This window comes from Natator depressus, chromosome 25, assembly GCF_965152275.1.
Source record: "Natator depressus isolate rNatDep1 chromosome 25, rNatDep2.hap1, whole genome shotgun sequence".
NCBI classification, from domain to species: domain Eukaryota; kingdom Metazoa; phylum Chordata; order Testudines; family Cheloniidae; genus Natator; species Natator depressus.
Genome location: NC_134258.1, coordinates 13353220 through 13375282, shown reverse-complemented (window position 1 = coordinate 13375282; position 22063 = coordinate 13353220). Strand labels below are relative to the sequence as shown.

At 56.9% G+C, this 22063-nt stretch overlaps 1 protein-coding gene across 3 annotated transcripts in view; it reads right to left on the bottom strand.

The window, feature by feature from the left end:
- Positions 1 to 8985: 8985 nt before the first annotated feature.
- KCNN1 (potassium calcium-activated channel subfamily N member 1) overlaps positions 8986 to 22063 on the bottom strand; it is a 51173-nt gene continuing 38095 nt past the window's right edge. For 2 of the 3 annotated variants that reach the window (XM_074939535.1, XM_074939536.1), the window contains exons 5-9: positions 19498 to 19639; positions 18153 to 18263; positions 17734 to 17861; positions 11631 to 11700; positions 8986 to 10396 (exon numbers count right to left, since the gene is read on the bottom strand). In XM_074939535.1, the coding sequence (XP_074795636.1) occupies positions 10109 to 10396; positions 11631 to 11700; positions 17734 to 17861; positions 18153 to 18263; positions 19498 to 19639 (739 nt within the window). In that variant the 3' untranslated portion in view covers positions 8986 to 10108. Of the gene's footprint in view, positions 10397 to 11630; positions 11701 to 17733; positions 17862 to 18152; positions 18264 to 19497; positions 19640 to 20771; positions 20914 to 22063 lie in introns of those variants that run through there. The other variant, XM_074939537.1, reaches the window with a different exon arrangement.

Sequence of the window (22063 nt, the reverse complement as noted above, 5' to 3'; positions counted from 1 at the left end):
CTGACCTTCCGAGAGAGACTGGCTGAACTCATGGGCCTGGCCAGGGAGAATCTGGCCAGAGCCCAGAGGAAGCAGAAGGTCTGGTATGACCGCACGGCGCGGGCCCGTGCCTACGCCACCGGGGATCAGGTGATGGTTCTCATCCCCGTGAGAAAGAACAAACTACAGGCCGCCTGGGAGGGCCCGTTCAAGGTCGTCAAGCAGCTCAATGAGGTAAACTATGTGGTGGAGCTGTCGAACCGGGCCCACCACCGCTGGGTGTACCATGTGAATATGATGAAGCCATATTATGCCAGGGGGAATGTGGTGTTAGCTGTGTGTGGTCAGTGGGAGGAGCAGGGAGATGACCCTTTAGTAGATCTATTCCCTGGGACCAGAGCTGGTTCCCCCCTGGAAACAATCCCCCTCTCGGATCAGCTCACCCCTGCCCAGCAAGCTGAGGTCAGGGGGGTGCTGAATCCGTACCGACAGCTGTTTTCCAACCAGCCTGGACGCACTAATCTGACTGTCCACCGGGTGCAGACAGGGTCGCACCCGCCGATAAGATGCTCCTCCTTCCGAGTCACAGGGAAAACTGCTCAGGACCTGGAAAGAGAGGTCCGGGACATGCTGGCTTTGGGGGTGATCCAGCCATCGGCCAGCCCTTGGGCCTCGCCGGTGGTGCTGGTCCCCAAAAAGGATGGGTCAGTCCGGTTCTGTGTGGACTATCGGAAGCTCAATGCCATCACTGTATCGGATGCCTACCCCATGCCCAGGCCGGACGAGCTCCTAGACAAGCTGGGAGGAGCTCGGTACCTTACCACCATGGACCTTACAAAGGGCTACTGGCAAGTGCCGCTGGATGCAGATGCCCGGCTGAAATCGGCCTTTATCACCCCTCTGGGGCTCTATGAGTTTCTGACCCTGCCTTTCGGCCTCAAGGGAGCGCCGGCCACCTTCCAGCGCCTGGTGGACCAGCTCCTGAGGGGGATGGAGAGTTTTGCCGTGGCATATATTGACGACATCTGTGTCTTTAGCCAGACCTGGGAGGACCACGTGTCCCAGGTTAGACAAGTGCTGGACCGACTCCAGGGGGCTGGGCTGACTGTCAAAGCGGAGAAGTGCAAGGTGGGGATGGCTGAAGTATCTTACCTGGGCCATCGGGTGGGGAGCGGCCGCCTAAAGCCGGAACCGGCCAAGGTGGAGGTGATCAGAGACTGGCCCGCTCCCCACACCAAAAAGCAGGTCCAAGCCTTTATTGGGATGGCAGGATACTATCGAAGGTTTGTGCCTCACTTTAGCGCCATAGCCACCCCCATCACTGAGCTATGCAAGAAGGGGAAGCCAGACAAGGTGGTCTGGACCGAGCAGTGCCAGGAGGCTTTCCGGGCGCTGAAGGAGGCTCTGGTCAGTGGCCCAGTTCTAGCAAACCCAGACTTTGACAAGCCCTTTGTGGTGTTCACCGACGCCTCCGACACGGGACTGGGGGCGGTGTTAATGCAGGAGGATGAAAAGGGGGACAGACACCCCATCGTGTACCTGAGCAAGAAGTTGCTACCCCGGGAGCAACACTACGCGGCCATCGAGAAGGAGTGCCTGGCCATGGTGTGGGCCCTCAAGAAACTAGAGCCCTATCTCTTCGGGCGACACTTCACCGTGTACACCGACCACTCTCCCCTGACCTGGCTGCACCAGATGAAAGGAGCCAACGCCAAGCTCCTGAGGTGGAGCCTGCTCCTGCAGGATTACGACATGGACGTGGTCCATGTGAAGGGAAGTGCCAACCTGATAGCGGATGCGCTGTCCCGGAGAGGGGGCCCCGAACTTCCCCAGGTCACTGGTCACAGTGACCCCGCTCAGTTCAGTCTCGAAGGGGGGAGAGATGTGACGATGTGACGCAGCAGGGAGGGGGGAGTGTTGACCTGGGAATGTGCCCTGGGGACGGGAGACCTGAGAGCCTGTCACCTGAGCCAGGAGGGGGAGGGGGAGGTGACACCTCTGCCCAGGAATGTGGATGGAGGCTGCAGCAGGGAACCTGCTCGGTGGGTTTAGTTTCAGTTTGGGGCTGGGTGGAGGAAGACAGGGAACCCCAGGGCTGGGTCTAAGCTCCCTGCTCCCCCAGAAGGACTTCACTGAGGGGTCCTGGGGGTACCCACAAGCTCTGTTTTGGACTGTGTTCCTGTTGTCCAATAAACCTTCTGTTTTACTGGCTGGCTGAGAGTCTCAGTGAATCCCAGGAAGAGGGGTGCAGGGCCTGGACTCCCCCACACTCCGTGACAGGGTGCAGGGCCCTGCACATTTTTGTAGGACTGCCCTTAGCCAGGCCAGCAATAAGAGCCCAGGAAACCCAGGTGCAGGTGGGGGGGCGTTTGTGGGGTCCCCTAGTTGGGTTTGCATTAATTTCACAGCCCCCCATGGTTTGGCTCCTACAAACCCCAAATCTCAAAGCAGAAACCATCGTTGTGGCCATGAGCCACCTGCTCTTGGGCAACAGAAAACCAAGCAAGAGACAGGCCGTTTCCATCCAGGAATCCCACACAGTCTCCCAGGGCAGGTGTTCTTCTCCCTACTTTACCAATGGGGAAACTGAGGCACGGGGGGGGAAGGGAGTTGTTCAAGGTCACAAAGCAAGTCAGAATCTTGACTCCCCATCCCTGCTCCTGGCTTTCCTGCTCTAACCACTAGGCGCCCCCTGACCCCACCCTCTGAGAGCCCACACTAGAACCCCAGAGTCCTGATTCTCATCTGTCCCTGCTCTAGCCACTGGGATAGACAGCCTCCCTGTTTCATTACAAAGGTTCCAGTTCCCCATCAGTGGGGCCCTACCCACAGCATTCCTGGGTCACCGTCTCCCCCATTCCCTCCGGCTGGCCTGCGGCTGGCTCTGGGATCTCGCTGGCCTCCTCCCAGCAGGGGCCTAGGTATCTCTGGCTGGCAAGCAATGACCTGCCCGGCTGTCTTCTCATGCAGAGGCCTCTCCTCTCTGGCTGGGGAAGAGCCATGCTGGTGGAAGAACTAAGCACTCGATCTGCTCCAAAGTTGCCCTGGGTGGCTTAGGGGGACACTGGGAGCTAGAGAGCCCCAAAGATCCACAGCGTCTGTCTGCGCCCAGCAGCCTCCCCAGAGAATCCCCTACCATCACTGCAGTCCAGCCCGGCACTTCAGCCGCCCAGCTGCCCCCAGCTCAGCCAGAGGGGTCGGTTCACAGCCTCTCCAGCTAAACCAGCTGTGCCCTGCCTTAGACAGCGCCCCCCGGGATAGGCTCAGCTTGGTGAGGCCGGGGAGCCCCGTGGGTCAGAGTCGAGGAGACTGAGCTAACTCCCTGCCCCCACTTGGCATCTGGCCCAGTGTTAAATGCCGGGCCCGCCAGGGAACGCACCAGCAGCCGACACTGACCCAAACCCAGCTGAGGGCGGGAGCCCTGTTCTGGGCTTGGCTCACTCAGATCATAAACACAGCCATGGCCTTGGCTTCCCCCCTCCCTCCCACTGGTGCCCCCCCATCCTGATCCACAGCCCCTGTCGCTATTCCAGCCCTGGTGCCCCTCAGTCCCGACTTGCAGCCCCCCGTCTCCGTAGTCGGTTCACGCTGGACTGTCTTTAGTCAGGGGGAGGTGGGGAACCAGCTTGGCACGTACAGACGGGGCCTGCAGAATGCAGCGGAGACGACTCCTTCCCCGGCTCCGGCTCTCAGCAAAGCCGAGGTGGCAGGTTGATGGATGAGGCCGGGGCAGCTCGCGGGCTGGATCCGTAATGGGAAGGGGAAGCGCCGTGGCTCCCACGCATGGTTATTGATGTGTTCCTGGCCAAGCGGCAGAGAGAGATGGAGGGGCCAGGCTGGGCGGACGTGGGCGAGGGGGATAGTCACAGAACAGCTGCCATTCCAGCCCTCAATTAGCAGCTGAAGTTCATTTCACGCCTCACAAGGTGCTTGGCAGGAGGATTTTTCAAAAATCAAATAAAAGCAGCCACAATGAACCGCTCCTCCCCCCACCCCCCATGGGCTCGCTGGGCATGGGGCAGGCATGGCCCTGGTTTAAAGAGGAAGGGTCGGAGCCTGAACTTCCTCTTGGCCTCCAGCCTCAGTCACCTGCTCTAGCATTAACTCCCCCCACCCCCCGAGCCCTGTGCATGGTGCAGCAGCTGGCTCTGTGGGGAGGGGGTTATTCCAGGGGGTTCGGTAGCTGAGCTGCCACTGGGATTTTAGGGTATTTTGCCTTATTGTCTCTATGCAAAGGACGAGATCGGGGAGAGGGATGCAAGTCTCATACAAGTTAGAGGGCTGGTTCAGATGGGAGTAGTCAATAGCTCAGGGGCAGATTCAGGGAGAGAACCCAGGAGTCCTGACTCCCTGCCCTCCCTACTCCAACCATGAGACCCCATCAGCTTCACAGAGCTGAGGACAGAACCCAGGAGTCCTGGCTTTCAGCCACCCACAGCACTCAGCACTCCCCTCAAGCACCTGGCTTGCGGGTGTGACTCTAGTACCCCGTATAGAATCCATACTGATCCCCCTCGAACCAGACACTGCCAAGGGCAGATATCTGGGACACGGCTCAGGCTTGTTCCGCCCCCCCAGGACTCTATGCCTGATGCTAATGGCCCAGATGCACCGGCCTGGGTCACTGCTCACCTGCAGAGGTGCCAGGTCCCCTCCATACTCATTGGTTTCCAGGCTCCGCGGAGGGCACGGCTACTTGCTGTGTGCTCTGATGTGATCCTGCCTTGGATGTCTGTGCTCCTTCCCTGCACTGCATGACGGGGCTCGGAGTGCAGGAAGAGTCAGGCTGAGACATGCTCCCCTTCCTGCCTCATTAGAGTCACACTCTCCCCATCAAAGCCCTTCACTGTTTGTGATCCCACAGCCCTAAGGAATGCCAGTGAGAGGGGGTGAGCAAGCACCTGCCTTTGCCAGCTGGAGCCGAGGGCCCAATCTGCATCGCCATCCTCTGCACGGTTGCAAAGTAAATTAGTTAATTAATCCATAAAGCCCCCTCAGGGAGGCAGGTGAGGATTATGCCTGTGTTAGGGAGGGGAAAACTGGCACAGACAGGTGAAGTGACTTGCTCAGATTACAACAAGCAGAATGGAACCCAGGAGTCCTGATCCCTGCTCTACCTACTAGAGAACACTCCCTTCTAGAGCTGGGACCAGGTGTATGGATTCCCAGCCCCCCCCCCGCTCTAACCACTAGACCCCACTCCTCTCCCAGAGCCAGGGATAGAACCCAGGAGTCCTGGCTCCCCATTCCCCAGGGAGTTATGAACCAATCCTTCATTTCAAAGCCAGGATCAAGCCCGGCTGCTGCAGAATGCAATTGGACCAGTTGGAATTTGGCTGGGAGGCCAGAGGTCATGCCCTGACTCATTGTTAAAGTGCCAGGTGGTCTCTGCTGACCGCAGTGGCCGGCCACTCAGCACACTAAAGGAGAGCGACAGACAACAAGTCACCCCCACGGGACCTCAGCAGCTCCTGTGCTCCACAGAGCAGCAGGCACTGGACATGGAACCAGCCCAGGGACACTGCAAATGCCCTTAAGGCTGCTTGACTCCTCCGTGACCCAGGTCTGACACTGGGCTCTTGGGTCAACTCCAACCCTGCTTCAGTCAGTCCCCAGAGATGTCTGCAGCTAAAGCAATTTGCACCAGGCCACAATTCAGCCCTGAGGTCTTCCTGTGCCCCATCCCTCCAGGTCACGGGACGATCAGTTTCCAAACCGAGGCAAGGACTCATGTGGGCAGATGCCCTGTGCTGGGGCAGAGCCTCACCTGCACCCCATTGGGCCCACAGGTCTAAATCCTGCTCCCACCAAAATCAACGGTAAAGCTCCTATTGGCTTCCACAGGATGCGTGATCTGGCCCAGCCACTGATATCAAGCCTGCAGAGTGAACTGTAGGACCATGACAGCTGCCATCCCAGGGGATTGAACTCATAGATTCATAGACTCATAGATATTAAGGTCAGAAGGGACCATTATGATCATCTAGTCTGATCTCCTGCACAACGCAGGCCACAGAATCTCACCCACCCACTCCTGCAATAAACCTCTCACCTATGTCTGAGCTATTGAAGTCCTCAAACCATGGTTTAAAGACTTCAAGGTGCAGAGAATCCTCCAGCAAGTGACCCGTGTCCCCTGTTACAGAGGAAGGCGAAAAACCCTTAGGTCCTCCTCCAATCTGCCCTGGAGGAAAATTCCTTCCCGACCCCAAATATGGCGATCAGCTGAACCTTGAGCATGTGGGCAAGATTCACTAGCCAGATACCCAGGAAAGAATTCTCTGTAGTAACTCAAATCCCACCCCATCTAACATCCCATCACAGGCCATTGGGCCTATTTACCATGAATAGTTAAAGATCAATTAATTGCCAAAATCATGTTATCCCATCATACCATCTCCTCCATAAACTTATCGAGTTTAATCTTGAAGCCAGATAGGTCTTTTGCCCCCACTGCTTCCCTTGGAAGGCTATTCCACAACTTCACTCCTCTGATGGTTAGAAACCTTCGTCTAATTTCAAGTCTAAACTTCCCGATGGCCAGTTTATATCCGTTTGTTCTTGTGTCCACATTGGTACTGAGCTTAAATAATTCCTCTCCCTCCCTGGTATTTATCCCTCTGGTTTATTTATAGAGAGCAATCGTATCTTCCCTCAGCCTTCTTTGGGTTAGGCTAAACAAGCCAAGCTCCTTGAGTCTCCTTTCATAAGACAGGTTTTCCATTCCTCGGATCATCCTAGTAGCCCTTCTCTGTACCTGTTCCAGTTTGAATTCATCCTTCTTAAACATGGGCTCAAAGCACAAGGCAGTTCACCAAGAGCCAAGGTGCCCCAGACTCACCGCTGTAGCCTCAGGCCCAGAACTACAGCTGGGTGACATTGTTCCCCCGAAACTTTTTGTAGCCAAAAATGCAGGTTCGGCAACACCAAAATCGCCTGTGAATTCGTGTGGCTTTCGCCGAACTGGCTCAGTCGGAAAAAACCCTCGACAAAAAACAAATCAAAACATTTTGTTGGACAGTTTCAATTTTTTAGCTCACTGTGTTTTCAAAAAAATGACCAACTGTTCAGAAACGCTCAAACTGGAAACGAACCGGTTCACGTTTTGGGCTGAACAAAGCGTTTCCTTTGACCTGAAACAATTTTTTCCCCCAATTTTGATTTGCCCCACGTTTCCACAGTGTTTGTTTTCAGTTCGACCCGGAACAATTCCTTCCCCCTTCTCCCCCCTCGGAATTGACAGTGAACCGAAAAATCCTTTATTTCCCCAGGTCTCCCTGCTATACACACTCACCAGTGAGTTACACAATAGCCAACCTTTGGCTTTCCTGCTGCTCTGTAGCTGGCTCCCTTTGCAGGTGTCAGTAGCAAGGGGTTTTCTTTTAATCCAGGATCCCTGAACCAAGGCTTCTCCAAGAGATAACACGAGTATCTCAGGCCAAGCTGACATAGCAGGAGGAGAAAGAAGTAAACCGTTCATCCAGTAAATATTACAGATCTCGCCATGCCGCATCGTGCGGCAGTGCATAGAAAACACTGGCGATACGCTGGTCTCTTTATTTATTTATTTTTCCCTTTAAAAAAAAATTCAATATTCCTAAGGAAAAGTCATAAAGGACCAGACCCGTCGCACGTCCCTCATTCTCCCCCGCCCCCCTTCCGCCACCGCTCCTGCCAGGATCTGAAGTTTGGCTTCAAAGGAAAAGGGTTTATTTGAAAGTTCCCTGGATTCTGCCATCAGAACCCACATACTGGAGTGAAGCTGGAGGCCAGGGGACCGAGGCCCTGCACTGCTGCGCCGGCATTTGCACCAGTGCGAAGTGGGCGTGAAACGCTGCTACTCTGACTCGATAGCATTTGACTTTGCACTGGTGTAAATGATGGTGCAAGGTGCAGAAATCTCTCCTTGCAAGACATTTAAAATTGCATTTACAATGAGGACCAGCCCTGCCCCTCCCTTGGTAAATCACAATGGAACGGTTTGTTGCGCCAAGCACCCGCCTCAAACACAGGAGGCCTTTGATTGGCTGAGCATCCCCTGCGTGCCTTAGGGTGTTCAGTCAGCGCTGGGTTGAGACCATTCACAAAACCCGGGGAGGGGGGTGAGCAGCATGATGAGGAGAATGGGGCTGTCGGGGTCACCCCGTGACATTACCTTGTGTCAATGACCCCTCCTACACTAGGATTCGGATTACAAACCCCACACAGTGCACCTGATCTCTGGGAAGTTTGGCATAGAGGGTGAACTTGTCCACTGGGACAGAACCAGAACCCTGGATCCCAACCCCACCCCTGGGTTATGGCTTGGGCTCCCAGGCGGGTTCCTCCACCTGGGCTTTGAGCCCCATGACGGCTTCATGTCCCCAGACCATGTCTCCCCTAGGGGACCAGGACAGCTGCACAGCTGGGAGCCTCATTGCACAGCACCAAGAATGCCCCTGGTCCAGTCCCTCCTGGGCTCCAGCCTCCCTGGGCTTTGTGGATAGCACTGAGTACGCTTGAGACACAGGCGTTAACCAGCAACCGGCAGCCTTTCCCCTGAGGGCAGGGACCTCCGACATTTCATGGTGGGGACCACAACTCCACAGGGGGATCCTAGAATCATAGAAGATTAGGGTTGGAAGAAACCTCAGGAGGTCACCTAGTCCAGCCCCCTGCTCAAAGCAGGACCAACCCCAACTAAATCATCCCAGCCAGAGCTTTGACAAGCCCTGGGATGTTTCACAGATACCTCCCCTTCCAGCACCCACCTCCGGTCCCCTTCCCCATCACCACCTCCATCCCCCTTCCCCATCGCCTGGAACCCACCTCCTTCCCCCTTCCCTGTCACCCGGCACCTACCTTCCCTCCCATTTCCCAATGTCTGGTCCCAAGTTGCAACCCATCTCTCATTCCCCATTGTCCAGCACCCACCTCCCCTCCCCCCCATACCCTGTCACCTGGCACCCACTCCCTTGCCATTTGTGATGACAGAAAACCTCAGTGGCTCACCCAGAAGATTGATGCCAGGGGTGTAGTTCATATAATGTTTAGCTTTTAACATCATTCAAGCGGGGGGACCAGCCCCCTGTGCCCAGCCATCCCTCCCCAGGGCAGCGCTCTGAGGGCAGGCTCATGGGGCAGGTAGCTCTGAGTTAAATCCCCGCTCTGCTCACTTCCCCCCTCCCTGGAATGTGGGGCATTGCTCTGCCCCCACCTGCCACCCAGTGTTCGCTACACAGAGTTCCTTCCGCAATCCGCAGCCGGATTCAGACCCATCCCAGGTCCCGGCTGCCGTGTGGTGCTGTGGTCAGAAGCCACCGTCATCAGAAGCTCTTTGGGCTGGGCGGGATCGGCTGCGCCTGCCCTGTTCACAGTCTGTATTGGCTTAATATTGCAGCCAGGAATCTCACAGCGCTTTACAATGGTCAGTATTATTATCCCCCATTTTACAGATGGGGAAACTGAGGCACAGAGTGGTGAAGTGACTAAGCTGAGGTCACCTAGTGGGAGAGCCAGGCATAGAACCCCAAAGTCCTGATTCCTAGTCCCTGCCCTGCTCTAACCGTGAGACAGCACCCCCTTCCTAGACCCGGGGAGAGAAGCTGGGAGTCCCGGCTCCTTGCCCCTCCAGCTCTAAGCATTAGATCTCCCCTGCTTTCCCAGAGCCAGAACTAGATCCCAGATTCCTGGCTCCCAACAGAACCCAGGTGTTCTGGTTCCCAGATCCCCTTCTTGCTACCACTCAAACCCTCTCCCACTTCCCAAAGCCTCCTAAAGAACCCAGGAGTCCGGCCTCCCAGCCCTGTGCCCTAACCACTAAACCATGCTGCTTCCGTACGGCTCATTGTCAGGACGACCTAGAGCAGTGCCCTGCCTCCACCCAACCTGTGCCAGTTCCGCGTGTGGCCGGGTCCCCTTGCCATGAGCACTGGGGCACCGGGTGCCACTTTGGATTCCCTGCCCCCTCCTCCCCAAGATAAAGGCAGCCCTAACTCCAGTCTAGGCCCATACGGCAGCTCTAGCTTCACTCCAGCACGATGAACTCCAGGAGTTTAACTGTACAGGGCTTTACAGAACAAAGCAAACAGGATCAGCCACACAATGGCCAGACATAAACAGGCCCGAGTGCCGGGCCCGCCCCCTGGTGTCACCCGCTGTCCGACGAGGTGTGGGGAGCAGTGGAAGGAGACGTCCGCCGACGCGTCGGCGTCCACGAGGACCTCTCCGAGCTGTTGGAGATGGGGCAGAACCTGGGGGCGCAGCGCTTGGCCAGCTCTCGCTGCTGCTGGCTTATGGCTTGGCTGATGAGTCCCGGCAGGGCGTGCAGGCTGAGGCCCAGTGCGTCGATCTTGCTCTCCAGCGTGTTGATGCGTTTCTCCAGGTCCTCGTTGCGCTCTTGGAGCTCGGAGATCATGTCATACATGACGTTCTGGGTCTGCCGGAGAGACGGGGCGAGGCCAGGTGCTGAGCAAAGGTGCTCAGACCCGACAGCATCTCAGCAGGCAGCCCCAGGGCTCCTGGCCTTGAATCTCCCAAGGCGCTTGTAGCCATTGAGGGCTCCTGATACCCATCTTCAGGGGTTAGGGCTCACACCCAGGGGGCAGTGACGTACCAAAGTGATTATTCTGCCAAGGCTACACAGCGAGAGCCAGGGGAGAACTGGGAATAGAACCCAGGAGTTCTGGCACCCAGTGCCTCGCTCTAACCACTAAACTCCACTTCCCTCCCATAGCCAGGATAGAACTCAGCAATCCCGTCCCCTGCTCTAACCACTAGACCCTTTCCCCCTCCCATAGCCCAAGGTAGAACCCAGACCTCACTCCACTCCCGGAGCTGGGAATAGAACCCAAGATTCCTGGCTCCCAGCCCCCGGCTTGAACCACTAGCTCCTGCTCCCCTCCCAGAGCCAGGAACAGAACCCAAGAGACCTGGCTCCCAGCCCCCTGCTCTAACCACTAGCACAGGGGTGCGCAATCTATGGCCCAGGGGCCTCATCTGGCCCTTCATACATTTTAATCCAGCCCTTGAGCTCCTGCTGGGGAGCGGGATCGGTGGCTTGCCCCGCTCTGCACGTGCCATGGCTCTGCGTGGCTCCCGGAAGCAGCGGCATGTCCTCCCTCTTTTTCCTATTTGCAGGGCCAACCAAGGGGCTCTGCATGCTGCCCTGCCCCAAGCGCCACCCCTGCAGCTCCTATGGGCCAGGAACCACAGCCAACGGGAGCTGCAGGGGCAGTGCCTGCGGACAGGGCAGGGCGCAGAGCCACCTGGCCGCGCCGCCGCATAGGAGCCGGAGAGGGGGACATGCTGCTGCTTCTGGGAGCTCCTTGAGGTAAGCGCTGCCCGGAGCCTGCACCCCTGACCTCCTTCTGCGCCCCAACCCCCTGCCCCAGCCCCGATCCCCCTCCTGCCCTCCGAATCCCTCGGTCCTAGCCTGGAGCATCTTCCTGCACTTCCAACCCCTCATCCGCAGCCCCACCTCAGAGCCCACACCCCCAGCCAGAGCCCTCACCCCCCACCCCCCAACCCTCAATTTCCTGAGCATTCATGACCCGCCATACAATTTCCATACCCAGATGTGGCCCTCGGGCCAAAAAGTTTGCCCACCCCTGCACTAGAGCCCAGCCCTGGTGCAGCACACTGCTGAGGCCGGACGTCTCCCGGTAGCTCACCTTTGCCAAATCCACCAGGGTGTTTGCCTGGTCATTCAGTTTCCGTTGCTCCATTTTCACACTCCTCAATCTAGAGCGAAAGAAGTGACACGGGGTCAGTGGCCCCTGTCCGGTAGCCGGAGAACGGGGCCTGGGGCGGCCCTTCCCGAGGACATGCACCGCGTTCCACAGCCCAGCTGGCTGGCTCCAACGCACAGACATGCAGCTGTCGAATGAGGCGGCCCCTGTGGAATCTCAGGGCAGGGGGGCCGATCCCCTTGCTCCTGGCACGCTTTTCAAGCCCTGTGCTGCCACGCCCTGCCGGAGAACAAATCTCACCCCAGCTCCCTCCAGGAGCAGGTGCCAGGTCGGCAATCAACCTTCGTGGGCACTTGGGAGCAAGGAGGAACCTTGGTGTCTGAGGCCCCATGGGGCTCGTGTGAGTAAATGGGGCTCTGGCCTCACTGGAGAGCACCCACACAACAGCCAGACGGTGGCGCTATAGAGAACCACTACCATGCAGACAGGCCTGGAAATGGGACTGAGATGCCCTGCGATGAATTTGGATGCAGAGGAGATGGGGCCGCCCGGGGGATGCAACAAACGACCCTTCGGGGCAGGGGCTGGGCTGGGCGGTTGAAAAGGGACCTCGGAGTGGCGCTGGGCTGATGCGGACTGGGGAAGCCTTCGAATGAATGAGAGTCATTGGAGATGTCACAGCTTAGAAGGGCTTTCTCTACAGGCACTGTCTCCTCCCTGCCCCCCACCCTGCTGCAGTCACCCCTGGCCTGGCTGCTGCCCAGACACCCCCCCCCGCCCCCGACCCCGTTCTGCAATTAACTCCCATGGCAGCCCTCCCTCCTCTGCTCCTGGGCTGGGATGCCTTGCATTCAACCCCTTGGGAAGGCACAGAAGCAAAAGGATGGAGGCATCTCTGCCCCCCTCTCTCCGCAGCCCCCATTGGCAGCTCCCTCCCTGTGCCCTAAATTGGCCTTCGCTCAGCCGCCCTGGGCAGTTCCCATCTCACTGCCTCAATCCCTCCTCTGCCATGCCCTGAAACTCCATTCAAGGCCACGCGGGTGGAATTCGGGGAGCCCTGGGAGTTCTGAGAGGTTCTCGATCATGTGTTCCAAGACTGCCCCCTAGATCCAGCACTGCCCCTGGGCTATAGGCCCCAGCCCTGCCTTTTCCAGCATCAGGGTGGCAAAGAGCGACGGGGGACACATTTCCAGGCCTTGCTCAAAGGCGCTCCATTTACAGCTAGCCCCTTGCTGGGACGCGGAGGCTAACGGTGCTGTAACTCCCTTGCCAGCTTGCCGGAAAGCAGGCCCTGGCCCGCGCTCGCTCTGGGGACATCTCCGCTGCGCTCAGAGGGGTGATTGCAGCTCGGCTGAGCAGCCCTGTGATGGTTTTAATGTGGCTAAAAATAGGCAACTGAGGCAACACGGCCCCTGTCACAGCTATTTTTCGCCGCGCGTGGATTGACGCTCGTGCAGGTATCCCTGCCTGAGCTGCGGTCACCCTCGGATTGCAGCGGAGACGCACCAAGTGACTCAAGCCCCCGGCAGGGAGAGAAGCCCTGGTAAGCTGCTACATGGCTGCTAGCCATGGTGTTCAGGCTGCTGAATGGATCAATGAGGGGGAGTCAGTTCGGCAGATGCCCCCCACCCCCGGGCAATGGACGGAACATGGATTCACAGGGTAGATTTGCGGGGGTCTGAATGGCCAAAATGTTCCGTTTCAGCAAAACCATGCAAAACACAAGGCCACATTCGAGAGCCTGGCAGCTCCACGGAGGCGACTTACTTCTGAGCTCTGGAGGGATCGGGCAAAACAAAGACAAAACACAGCACGTTTTAATAACACGACGGACAACAGGCACTGTCATGCCAGCCGGTGCCCTCCCCTGCCCCGCCCTGCTCCCGCCATATCCCCGCACCCCTCCACACACAAAGGCCCAGCCCGCTTGCACAGATCTGGAAACTGACAAAGCCGATTGCATTTAGCGCCTTGTCCCATTGGGGGAAAAGGTCTCCTGGGGTCCCTCTGCCCGTTTCCCCAGGGCTTCGATCCCGGACTGTGGAGATGGCCCTTTTAAACTCCTCCTGTGCTGGGGGCTGAGGTCAGGGCTCCACTGCTGAGCTCCCGGTGACAGAGATTTCGAAAGGCCAGAGCTGTACTTCTGGGGAGCGGGTGGAGAATGAAAACCAGGAAGTGTTGGCGAAATGAACCCAGGGGGCAGGGAAGGGACCTCAGGAAAAGAACAGACGCTGATCAGCCCGGGGGACTGGAGATGAAGGACCCAGGCACCGGGAGGGAGGGGAGTGGAAATGCTGCAACCCTCACAAAATCCCCAGCTTCGCTATTTCCAAGCCGAAGAGGCTTAGCAGGGGGCCAGGTGACTCCAGGCCTCCTGGGGTTTGTCCAGCTTTACCCTATGGAAAGGCAATGGGGTCACCCCCACTTTCTAGCGCTCTGGGGCTTTGTGGGAACAGCTCACCAGGCCATTGGTCTATGGATTTCTGATGCCAAGGGGTGGGTCATTGGCACTGGATGGCACTGAGCTCAGAGCTCAACCCTGCCCGCCTGCCATGGCTACCTGTGGGAAAGACCATCTGCCAGCTGCCTTTGTGCCGGGACATCTGGTGCCAGTATCCAGCTTTATAAGGTGGATACAGGGCCCCCACCACTGCTGTCTCTCAGTTACTAGAAAGGGCTCTCTAGGTGCTTTATCCACAGTAATTGTTTAAACATGAGGCTTAGTCAAGGCTCACGCTCAGTGTTCAGCTGGGGAAACAGAAGCACAGAGGGGGAAGGGACATGCCCAGAGAATCTTTGGCAGAGTTGGGAATAGAACCCAGGAGTCCTGCCATGTGGGGGGTGCCCCCGGCAATGTTTGAAGTGGTACACACCATCAGTCCCTGGGGCAGGCCCCTGTGCCTCACCCAGGCCAGGCTCAGCCCCCCCCTGCCAGCGGGCAGTGTCACTCCCAAACCCTGAGAAGAGGGACAGCCTGCTGGGAGCAGGGTGGCCCAGGCAGGCCCCCAGCGGGGAGCCGGCGGCATGGCAGCAGCGAGGAACAGCCGTGGTGGGTGCCCCCCTGCCCACTCGGTTTGACCCCGCTGGCCCTGTCACAATGAGGGGGGCCTTGCGACTTAGCGTGCGGGAGCTGCAGCGCGGCTCGAGTCCGGCGCTGCGACCCCTGGTCACTGGGTTTCCAGCCCACTCACTCGGTTTTGGCCCCACTGCCCCATGAGGGCAGGGCCCCAAACCTAAGTGGGCAGCGTGGCCGTCAGCACTGCCGCTCCACCCCGTGCCACGGGAATGCACCGGGCACTGCAGCCTAAACGCTTGGCTTGGCCAGAGACACCATGAGCCCAGCTGGGCTGGTGGGGTGGCAGTGCAGACACCAGCAATGGGTGCGGAAGGGGAAACTCCCTGGGGCAAAGACTGTGGGGCCAGATCCGCAGCCACTGGGGACTGCTGGCTGCAGTAGATTTATACCAGCTGATGCTCCAGCCCTGGGGTCACGCCTCGGGTGAAGGGGCAGGGCAGATTTTTGCTTCATCCACCCAAGTTCAGAGTGGCTGTGAAGTGCCCAAGAGTCTGCCAATCTCTCTCTCTCTCTCTCTCTCTCTCTCACACACACACACACACCAGGTTCCCCTTCATGTGCTGGTTAACAGTCCATGTGGGGTGGGTAAAACCCCAGACCCCTCTTCCCTGAGATAGCTCCCTCTTGCTGTCTGGGCTTTGGTCCATCCATGCATCCCCATACACATCCCTCCCTCCCTCCCTCCACACATACACCCATCCAACTCTACACGCATCCATCCATCCGTCCGTCCACCCACTCACCCAGCCCTTCCCAATGGTTTCCCTTTCGTTCAGTGTCGTGTTCCAGGTACACCCAGAGCAAGTGGCGTCTTCTCCCCCTCCCCCATCTCTGTGCAGCGCGGGGGGCCTTTGTGGGTGTGTGCGGGGGAGGGGGACGCGCGAGGTGGGCCACGATGTGGAAACAATGAAAAAAAGTCAAGCCAGTCCTGCAGACACAGCGAAGTGCCCGACATCAGGGTTTCATTCCCCCTCACCCCTGCCAAAGAGAACAGACACCAACTGACCGACCCTGAGGAAGGGGGCAGGGGGTTTGTTTTTCAGAGCCAGAGTATCAAAAATGGCCACCCAGGTGCGGGGGCGGGGGGCAAATCCCATGCAAGCATGTGCCTAGCCCATGGGCACCCAGGCCCATGGGGACCCTCTCACGTGGGGCTCATAGGGCCCGCTCTGGGCTCCCGCAGGCTGGATTTCCAACTACTGAGCCCTTCAAATGCATTGTTAGCTCCCCATGCCCAGGTGGGTGAGAACTGAGCGGGGGCACATGGTGCCCTGGGAGGTGGCGCCCTCTATCCATACAGCACACGGGCAGCCACAGGTGCGCTGCACCTGTCTTAACGCTGCTCACGTCTCTCGGCCCCGATGGAGACCGTAGTGCCAGGATGACACCTCCCCACTCCCTGGCTGCACCGCGCTGGCCGTGGCACTGCACTCCTATGCCTTTTTGTAGGGCCACGCTGGGGCTGGGGCTGGTTATTAAAGGCCTTGCGGCCTCCAAGCCTGATTCAGTCGGCAGGGCATGTTCCCCTGGAGCACTGGGACTGGCACCCAGACTTTCCAGGTGCTAAAGGCTGCCCGGGACCAGTGGGAGCCCCTAGAGGGGAGCTTTGCACCCAACAGCAGGGGGACAAGCAGCGCTAGCCAACGCCAACACAGAGCCCCTGGCAACACCAGGGCATAGCCCTGCCCAGGAGGATGGAAGCTGGTGGGCGCTGAGAAGCTGCTGGCAGTTTGGGCCTGCAATAGCAAGACAAGGCAAAGAGGGACCCTCTTGCCAGCCACGCCGGTGTCCGTGCTGCTGTCAGCCCACGGAGCCCCTCCAGCCACGGGAAAGTGAATCGGCACCTGTTCTGCTCTCCGCATCGCCGGCGGAGTTCTGACGGCGGCCCATCATGATGGCACCGGGGCGGGGAGAGCACAGATGGCTCCTCTTAGCGTGCAAGAACCCAAGCGTGTCGGGGCCCCGAGACAGCAAAGCGTATAAGCACATGCTGCTGTGACTTGATGAATAGGGGTCTGGATGTGGGCACCACAGACAGCTTGATTCAATGCACTGGTTGGGAGTCCACAGGCCCAGAGAGGATAAATCTGATACCCTGTGGGGTAGTTTGCAGAGCGTCATCTTGGTTGTAACTGGGCTTTGAAGTGCTTCAGCACTCTGCAGCACGAAGGGCAATCTGGACTCATCTGTGAGATTTCTAGAGGACCCACAGCCTTGCAAATGAGTCCTTGGGGAAATATTCTAAGCTGAATTCCCCTTGAGTCAGGAGGGAGCGAGAGATTTTTATGGTGAAAATTGAGATCCTAAGTTTGGCGACTGGAGTCATTTTAAATGGAGCTGATGGAAAACCAAGAAAAAGAATTGGTGGACAATGTTTAGAAATTTTTTTCTCCCTTTTTTGGTCAAAAATCTCAAAATTTGAAAAGTTTCAGCCAGTCGGTTGGAAAAAGAAGAGGGGGAAAAGGCAATTTGTAGAAATCTCAATTGCTGAAAATTTGACAAATTTGAAATTTCAACCATATTTGTCCCCATTTTTCCTCAAAATTGAGATGAAATTTCCCATCAGAATTCAAAAGCTGGACAAGACTTTTTTGCTGAAATTTGAAAGTTTCAATTTCCTGCAAAGTTGGTTGAAAAATGGAAATGAAGCAACTGGAAACCATTGTCTTGTGTTTTCTTTTGGGTCAAAAATTGTGACCAAATTTCATGGGAAAATTTAGGAATTTTGACATGATTTTTCTGGGCAAAGTTTGAAATGTTGACGAAATTCGATGTTAAAATTTGAAACCACAAGAAAATTTTCTCTCATTTTCTCAACACAATTTAAAAAAAAAAACCCTCAAAATTTCAACCTATTTCATCCAAATTTTGGAACGTTAAGAATGTCAATCGGCTCGTTTTCACTCCTGCCCCAGTCCGTGTCCTCCCATCCCCTTCACTCCCCCAACCTCACGGCCTGGAAGCGCTGGAGGGTACCAAATATGAAGCAGGTAAAGGTGTTGGACTTACTGATGGATGGCTTGGAGGAACTTACGCTGGTGTTTCCGAACTTTGGCATGGTCAATCTTCTTCACCAGCTTGGTGTGTTTGTAGATGAGCCACGTTTCCCTGAGTACGTTGGCAGCAGCGTTTTTCACCTGGGGGAAACAGGAATAAATACGGCGGTCAACGGGCTGAGTAGATTGGGCATTGATCATGTTTTGAGCCAACTTGCCGGGGGAAATTCACCCAGGGTAGGGAGGCTAACACAAAGCCTAGATGCCACATAAGACCCCCTTCAGCCCCACCCCTGGGAATCCCAGAATCCTGTGTTTCTCAGGGCTGAATTTCAACCCCTCTTCCCCCCGCCAGAACGCGATGGCTGGGGTTTGCAGAGATCAGGGCAGTGGGGGAAGGAACAGGGGTGGGGAATGGGAGAGATTTCTTACCCGCTTCGTTAACTGTGTGTCCATCATAAAATTGTGCACGTGTTTTTCAGCTTTCGTGAGTTCCAGCTTCCGGGCCACCACAGCGACAACCAGGGCCGTACACCCAGCGCCCTGGAACCGAAAGAAGAAGGGGTGCGGGTAAGGGAAAGCAGAACTCGGGCTACCAGGAGAGAGGCTGCTAGGACCAGTGGGAGGTCAGATGTGTGCCTGCAAGGGAACTAGAGCTGAGGAGAAGAGGTGCCAGCACCCAGCTAGGTTTTTCATAGGGGCATGGGGAAGTAGTCACACTGAAATCCGAAAAGTTTGCAGGGACCCCGGGAACATGCCATGGGAGCCTGCACTGTTCATGGCAGCAGGGAGTAAGCACTAGGGTATTTCACCCTCACTAGGAGAACATGTCCCTTGGTCTCTTTCTAGTGGCTGGTCTTTCTAAGAGGATAAGAGCTTACTACAGCTGCCAGCTAAGGGAGTCACTTGTTTAGCTCAAGCCATAAAGGTATATGCTTTTTCGTGCTGTAGGTTGCAGGTTCAAACTCCAAGCAGGGGTGGTTAGAAAAGCAGAAATGTGGCCTGTGACAGGGTCGGGCCAAATGGCTACAGGAGAGTAATAGAAGGCAGATATATTAGCCCCAGGCTAAGTAGGTCTCTTTTCCCTGGGTAAGGTAACAAGGAAGGTTCCAGAACAATCAGGAACCTTCTGGAGACAATTAAGAGAGAGAGGCTGATTAGAACACCTGCAGCCAATCAAGAAGCTGCTAGAATCAATTAAGGTAGGCTAATCAGGGCACCTGGGTTTAAAAAGGAGCTCACTTCAGTCTGTGATGTGCGTGTGAGGAGCTGGGAGCAAGAGGTGCTAGGAGCTGAGAGTGAGAACGTGGACTGTTGGAGGACTGAGGAGTATAAGCATTATCAGACACCAGGAGGATAAAGAAGGGGTTTATGGTGAGGATAAAGAAGGGGTTGGGAGGAGGCCATGCGGAAGTAGCCCAGGGAGTTGTAGCTGTCACACAGCTGTTCCAGGAGGCACTCTAGACAGCTGCATGCCACAGGGCCCTGGGCTGGACCCCGGAGTAGAGGGCTGGCCCGGGTTCCCCCCAAACCTCCCAACTCCTGGTCAGACACAGGAGGAGTCGACCTGGACTGTGGGTTCATGAAAACAGCCAAACTTAGCGCTGCTGTGAAGCTCCAAGGCGAGCAAATCCGCCAATAAGCGGAAGACCCACCAAGGTAGAGGAGGAACTTTGTCCCAGGCCTCTATGTCTGCAGAGCTGGTTTTCGACTCAGCTCTCTCTATGCAGCCAGGATGCCCCTGGCCAACGGCCTTCCCCAGGCCCCTTGGGCTTACCATGATTCCAGTGAGCAGGCACACTCCCTTCCCGCAATAGGTGTGCGGCACCATGTCGCCGTAGCCAATGGAGAGAAACGTGATTGAAATTAACCACATCGCTCCCAGGAAATTGCTGGTCACTTCCTGTTTGTCGTGGTACCTGCCGAGGGGCAATAAAACACAGGTCAAGCGTTATCCGGTCCCTCCCTCCCCTGGCACCAGCGCCAACGCACGCCCCAACACGAGCATTTCAGAGTCACTCATCAGATCTTCATCCAACACGGGCCACAGCTTGGGGCTGTCACAGGGCTCTGCATCAGGCCAAGGTCTGATTGCAAAATACCAGGCCAGAACCTCTGCTCCGTGACAACAGTGCAACTCCTTATTTGGACTGGCAGCTCCCTCTGGGCAGGGGCTTTGGGTCAGTGCAGCGCCTAGCGCAACGGGGCTCCTCCTCCTGGCTGGTCCTTGGGCATGACCGTAACAAACGCAGTTTATAAGAATAAGAGACTTATGGCTATTGCACTGCCTAGGCTCTGCACAGAGGGCTGGCTCCTAGCCCCCCAGACTCCAGGCTGCCTGGAGTTTCCCAGTGGAGCTGAGGAGGGGTGCGTCCATCAAGGTTTCAAAACGGGTAAGCGGTAAAGCTGTGATCTGAACTAGGGACCCCCTGGCACTCCCTCACTGTGCACGTTCCTGCCTGGCTCACACCTGCTGGGATCTGGGCAGGGCTGCTTCGCCACTGTCCGGTTCCCTCTACTGTCTCTGCAGGCAATGGGGCGAGAACACTCCGCTCTTATCGCTGCGACTGTCCAGGGAGCCAACGGAGCAAGGGCTCCGATCCCACGGGCAGGCCATGAGATACAGGCACCTGATGCCTTTACATAGCCCAGCCTACAGCCTTTGCCAAAGTGTTTCACAAACACAAATGAATCCATCCTCCCCAACCCTGTGGGACAGGGGTGTGTCACGAGCCCCATGTTGGACAAGGAAACTGAGGCACAGAGCGGGTGGGAGTCTTAATTTACCCCCGGGCAGACAGTCAGCACAGGGACTCTTCTAGTGGTGATTCCTCCTGTGTTGGCCCCTCTGCCCAGAGGTTAATTTCACCCTCATTGACTTGTCCAGACAAAACACCGGCGACAGAATACCGGCCTTCTGGCTCCCAGCCCAGTGCCTTGGCCACTGGGCCTTGCCTCTCTTTCCACGCAGTTACATGGTGGCTGCTGGACACCGCAGCGCTAGTGAATCAGGGCTTTGCATCGGAAGCCCCTGCATGGCCAGCTTCAAACCTGTGAATGAGGTTCCAAGTTCCACCCCTGCCGTGGCCTCAGAGCCGTGTGCGCTGTCAGCTGTCAGCAGTCTCAGCCGACGGGAGATGGAATCTCTTTAAAAACCCGGAGTCTCTTTGGAAAGAGAACCATCTCCAGCCATCACATCATGTCAAGGCCAGGGGAAGGGTTTTCAGCGCGACGGAGGCGTTTTGCCAAGAAGCCTCCCCTAGGACCTGGAATGGGAAAGGCGAGCCGGGGACATTGCCTGGAGCTATACAGGGCTTTCCTGCCTGGCCTTGGCACCTGCATGGGATCAGGGTGTGAAATAGCCGCCAGTGGTGTGGGCAGCTGACCCAGCGCCCAGAGAGTCCTCACACGACACTGATGCTGCATCCTACTTAGCTCTGCAAAGGAGACCACATGGCATCGCCTCTCCCCACTGCCTGCCTCTGCCTGCCTCTCTCCTGAGGAGGGGCAAGAGAATCGCATGCCTGTGAAGGGTGACGATCCCGCGGGCTGGACTCCCCAGTGGCTATGTCAGCAGTACACAGTGGGATGAAAGCGGCTGCCAAAGGCCAGTGGAGGATGCTCCTGTGCAGGGGAATGATCTGCCGGGGAAAGTGATGCCCCAACCCCTGGCACAGGGGGATACCGGGAGAGGGGATGGGGGGATGGAAGAACTGATCTGATCCTCCACAGGGGTCAGTTTAGAGCTGCTCCCCTATAGCTCCAGCTTGTTCTGGGGCCAGGTGGCTCAGCGTCAGAGAGCTGTAACCATCTCCCCGAGGTATCGCCCCCCTTAACTGAGCAGAGATTGACCCCAGAGAGCCCAGCGGGCACAGACAGAGCAGCTCTGCGTTGCCTGCTAGTATACAGTACTGGTCAGGACAGTGTGGAGAAATTATATCTGTGAATGCACATTCTCTCTGGATGTCACGGTGTGAGTGTGACACACAACTGCACTCGCACCCATTTGCACGCCCAGCCACCCACCCAGAGGCCTGATTCTCCATTGCAACCACACTTACTGCACTAAACGGCTGCACAAGACTCCTTCCCAGGGGCTCTCTCTTTCTCTGTCACTCACACATGCGGGTCCATCCCCTGGTCCTGGCTCAGCCAGAATTCCCACTCAGGTTATTAGAAGCTCTGATTGCTCAAGGCTTGCACGGTTGTGAGCTTCATTGTGTGTGTGACAGAGAGACAGGGGGCATGTGCGTGCGTACGCACGTGGACATGTTCATTCACATGCACTCGCCACCCGTGGCCTGTGTTAGACACGAGGTCACATGATCACAATGGTCTCACCT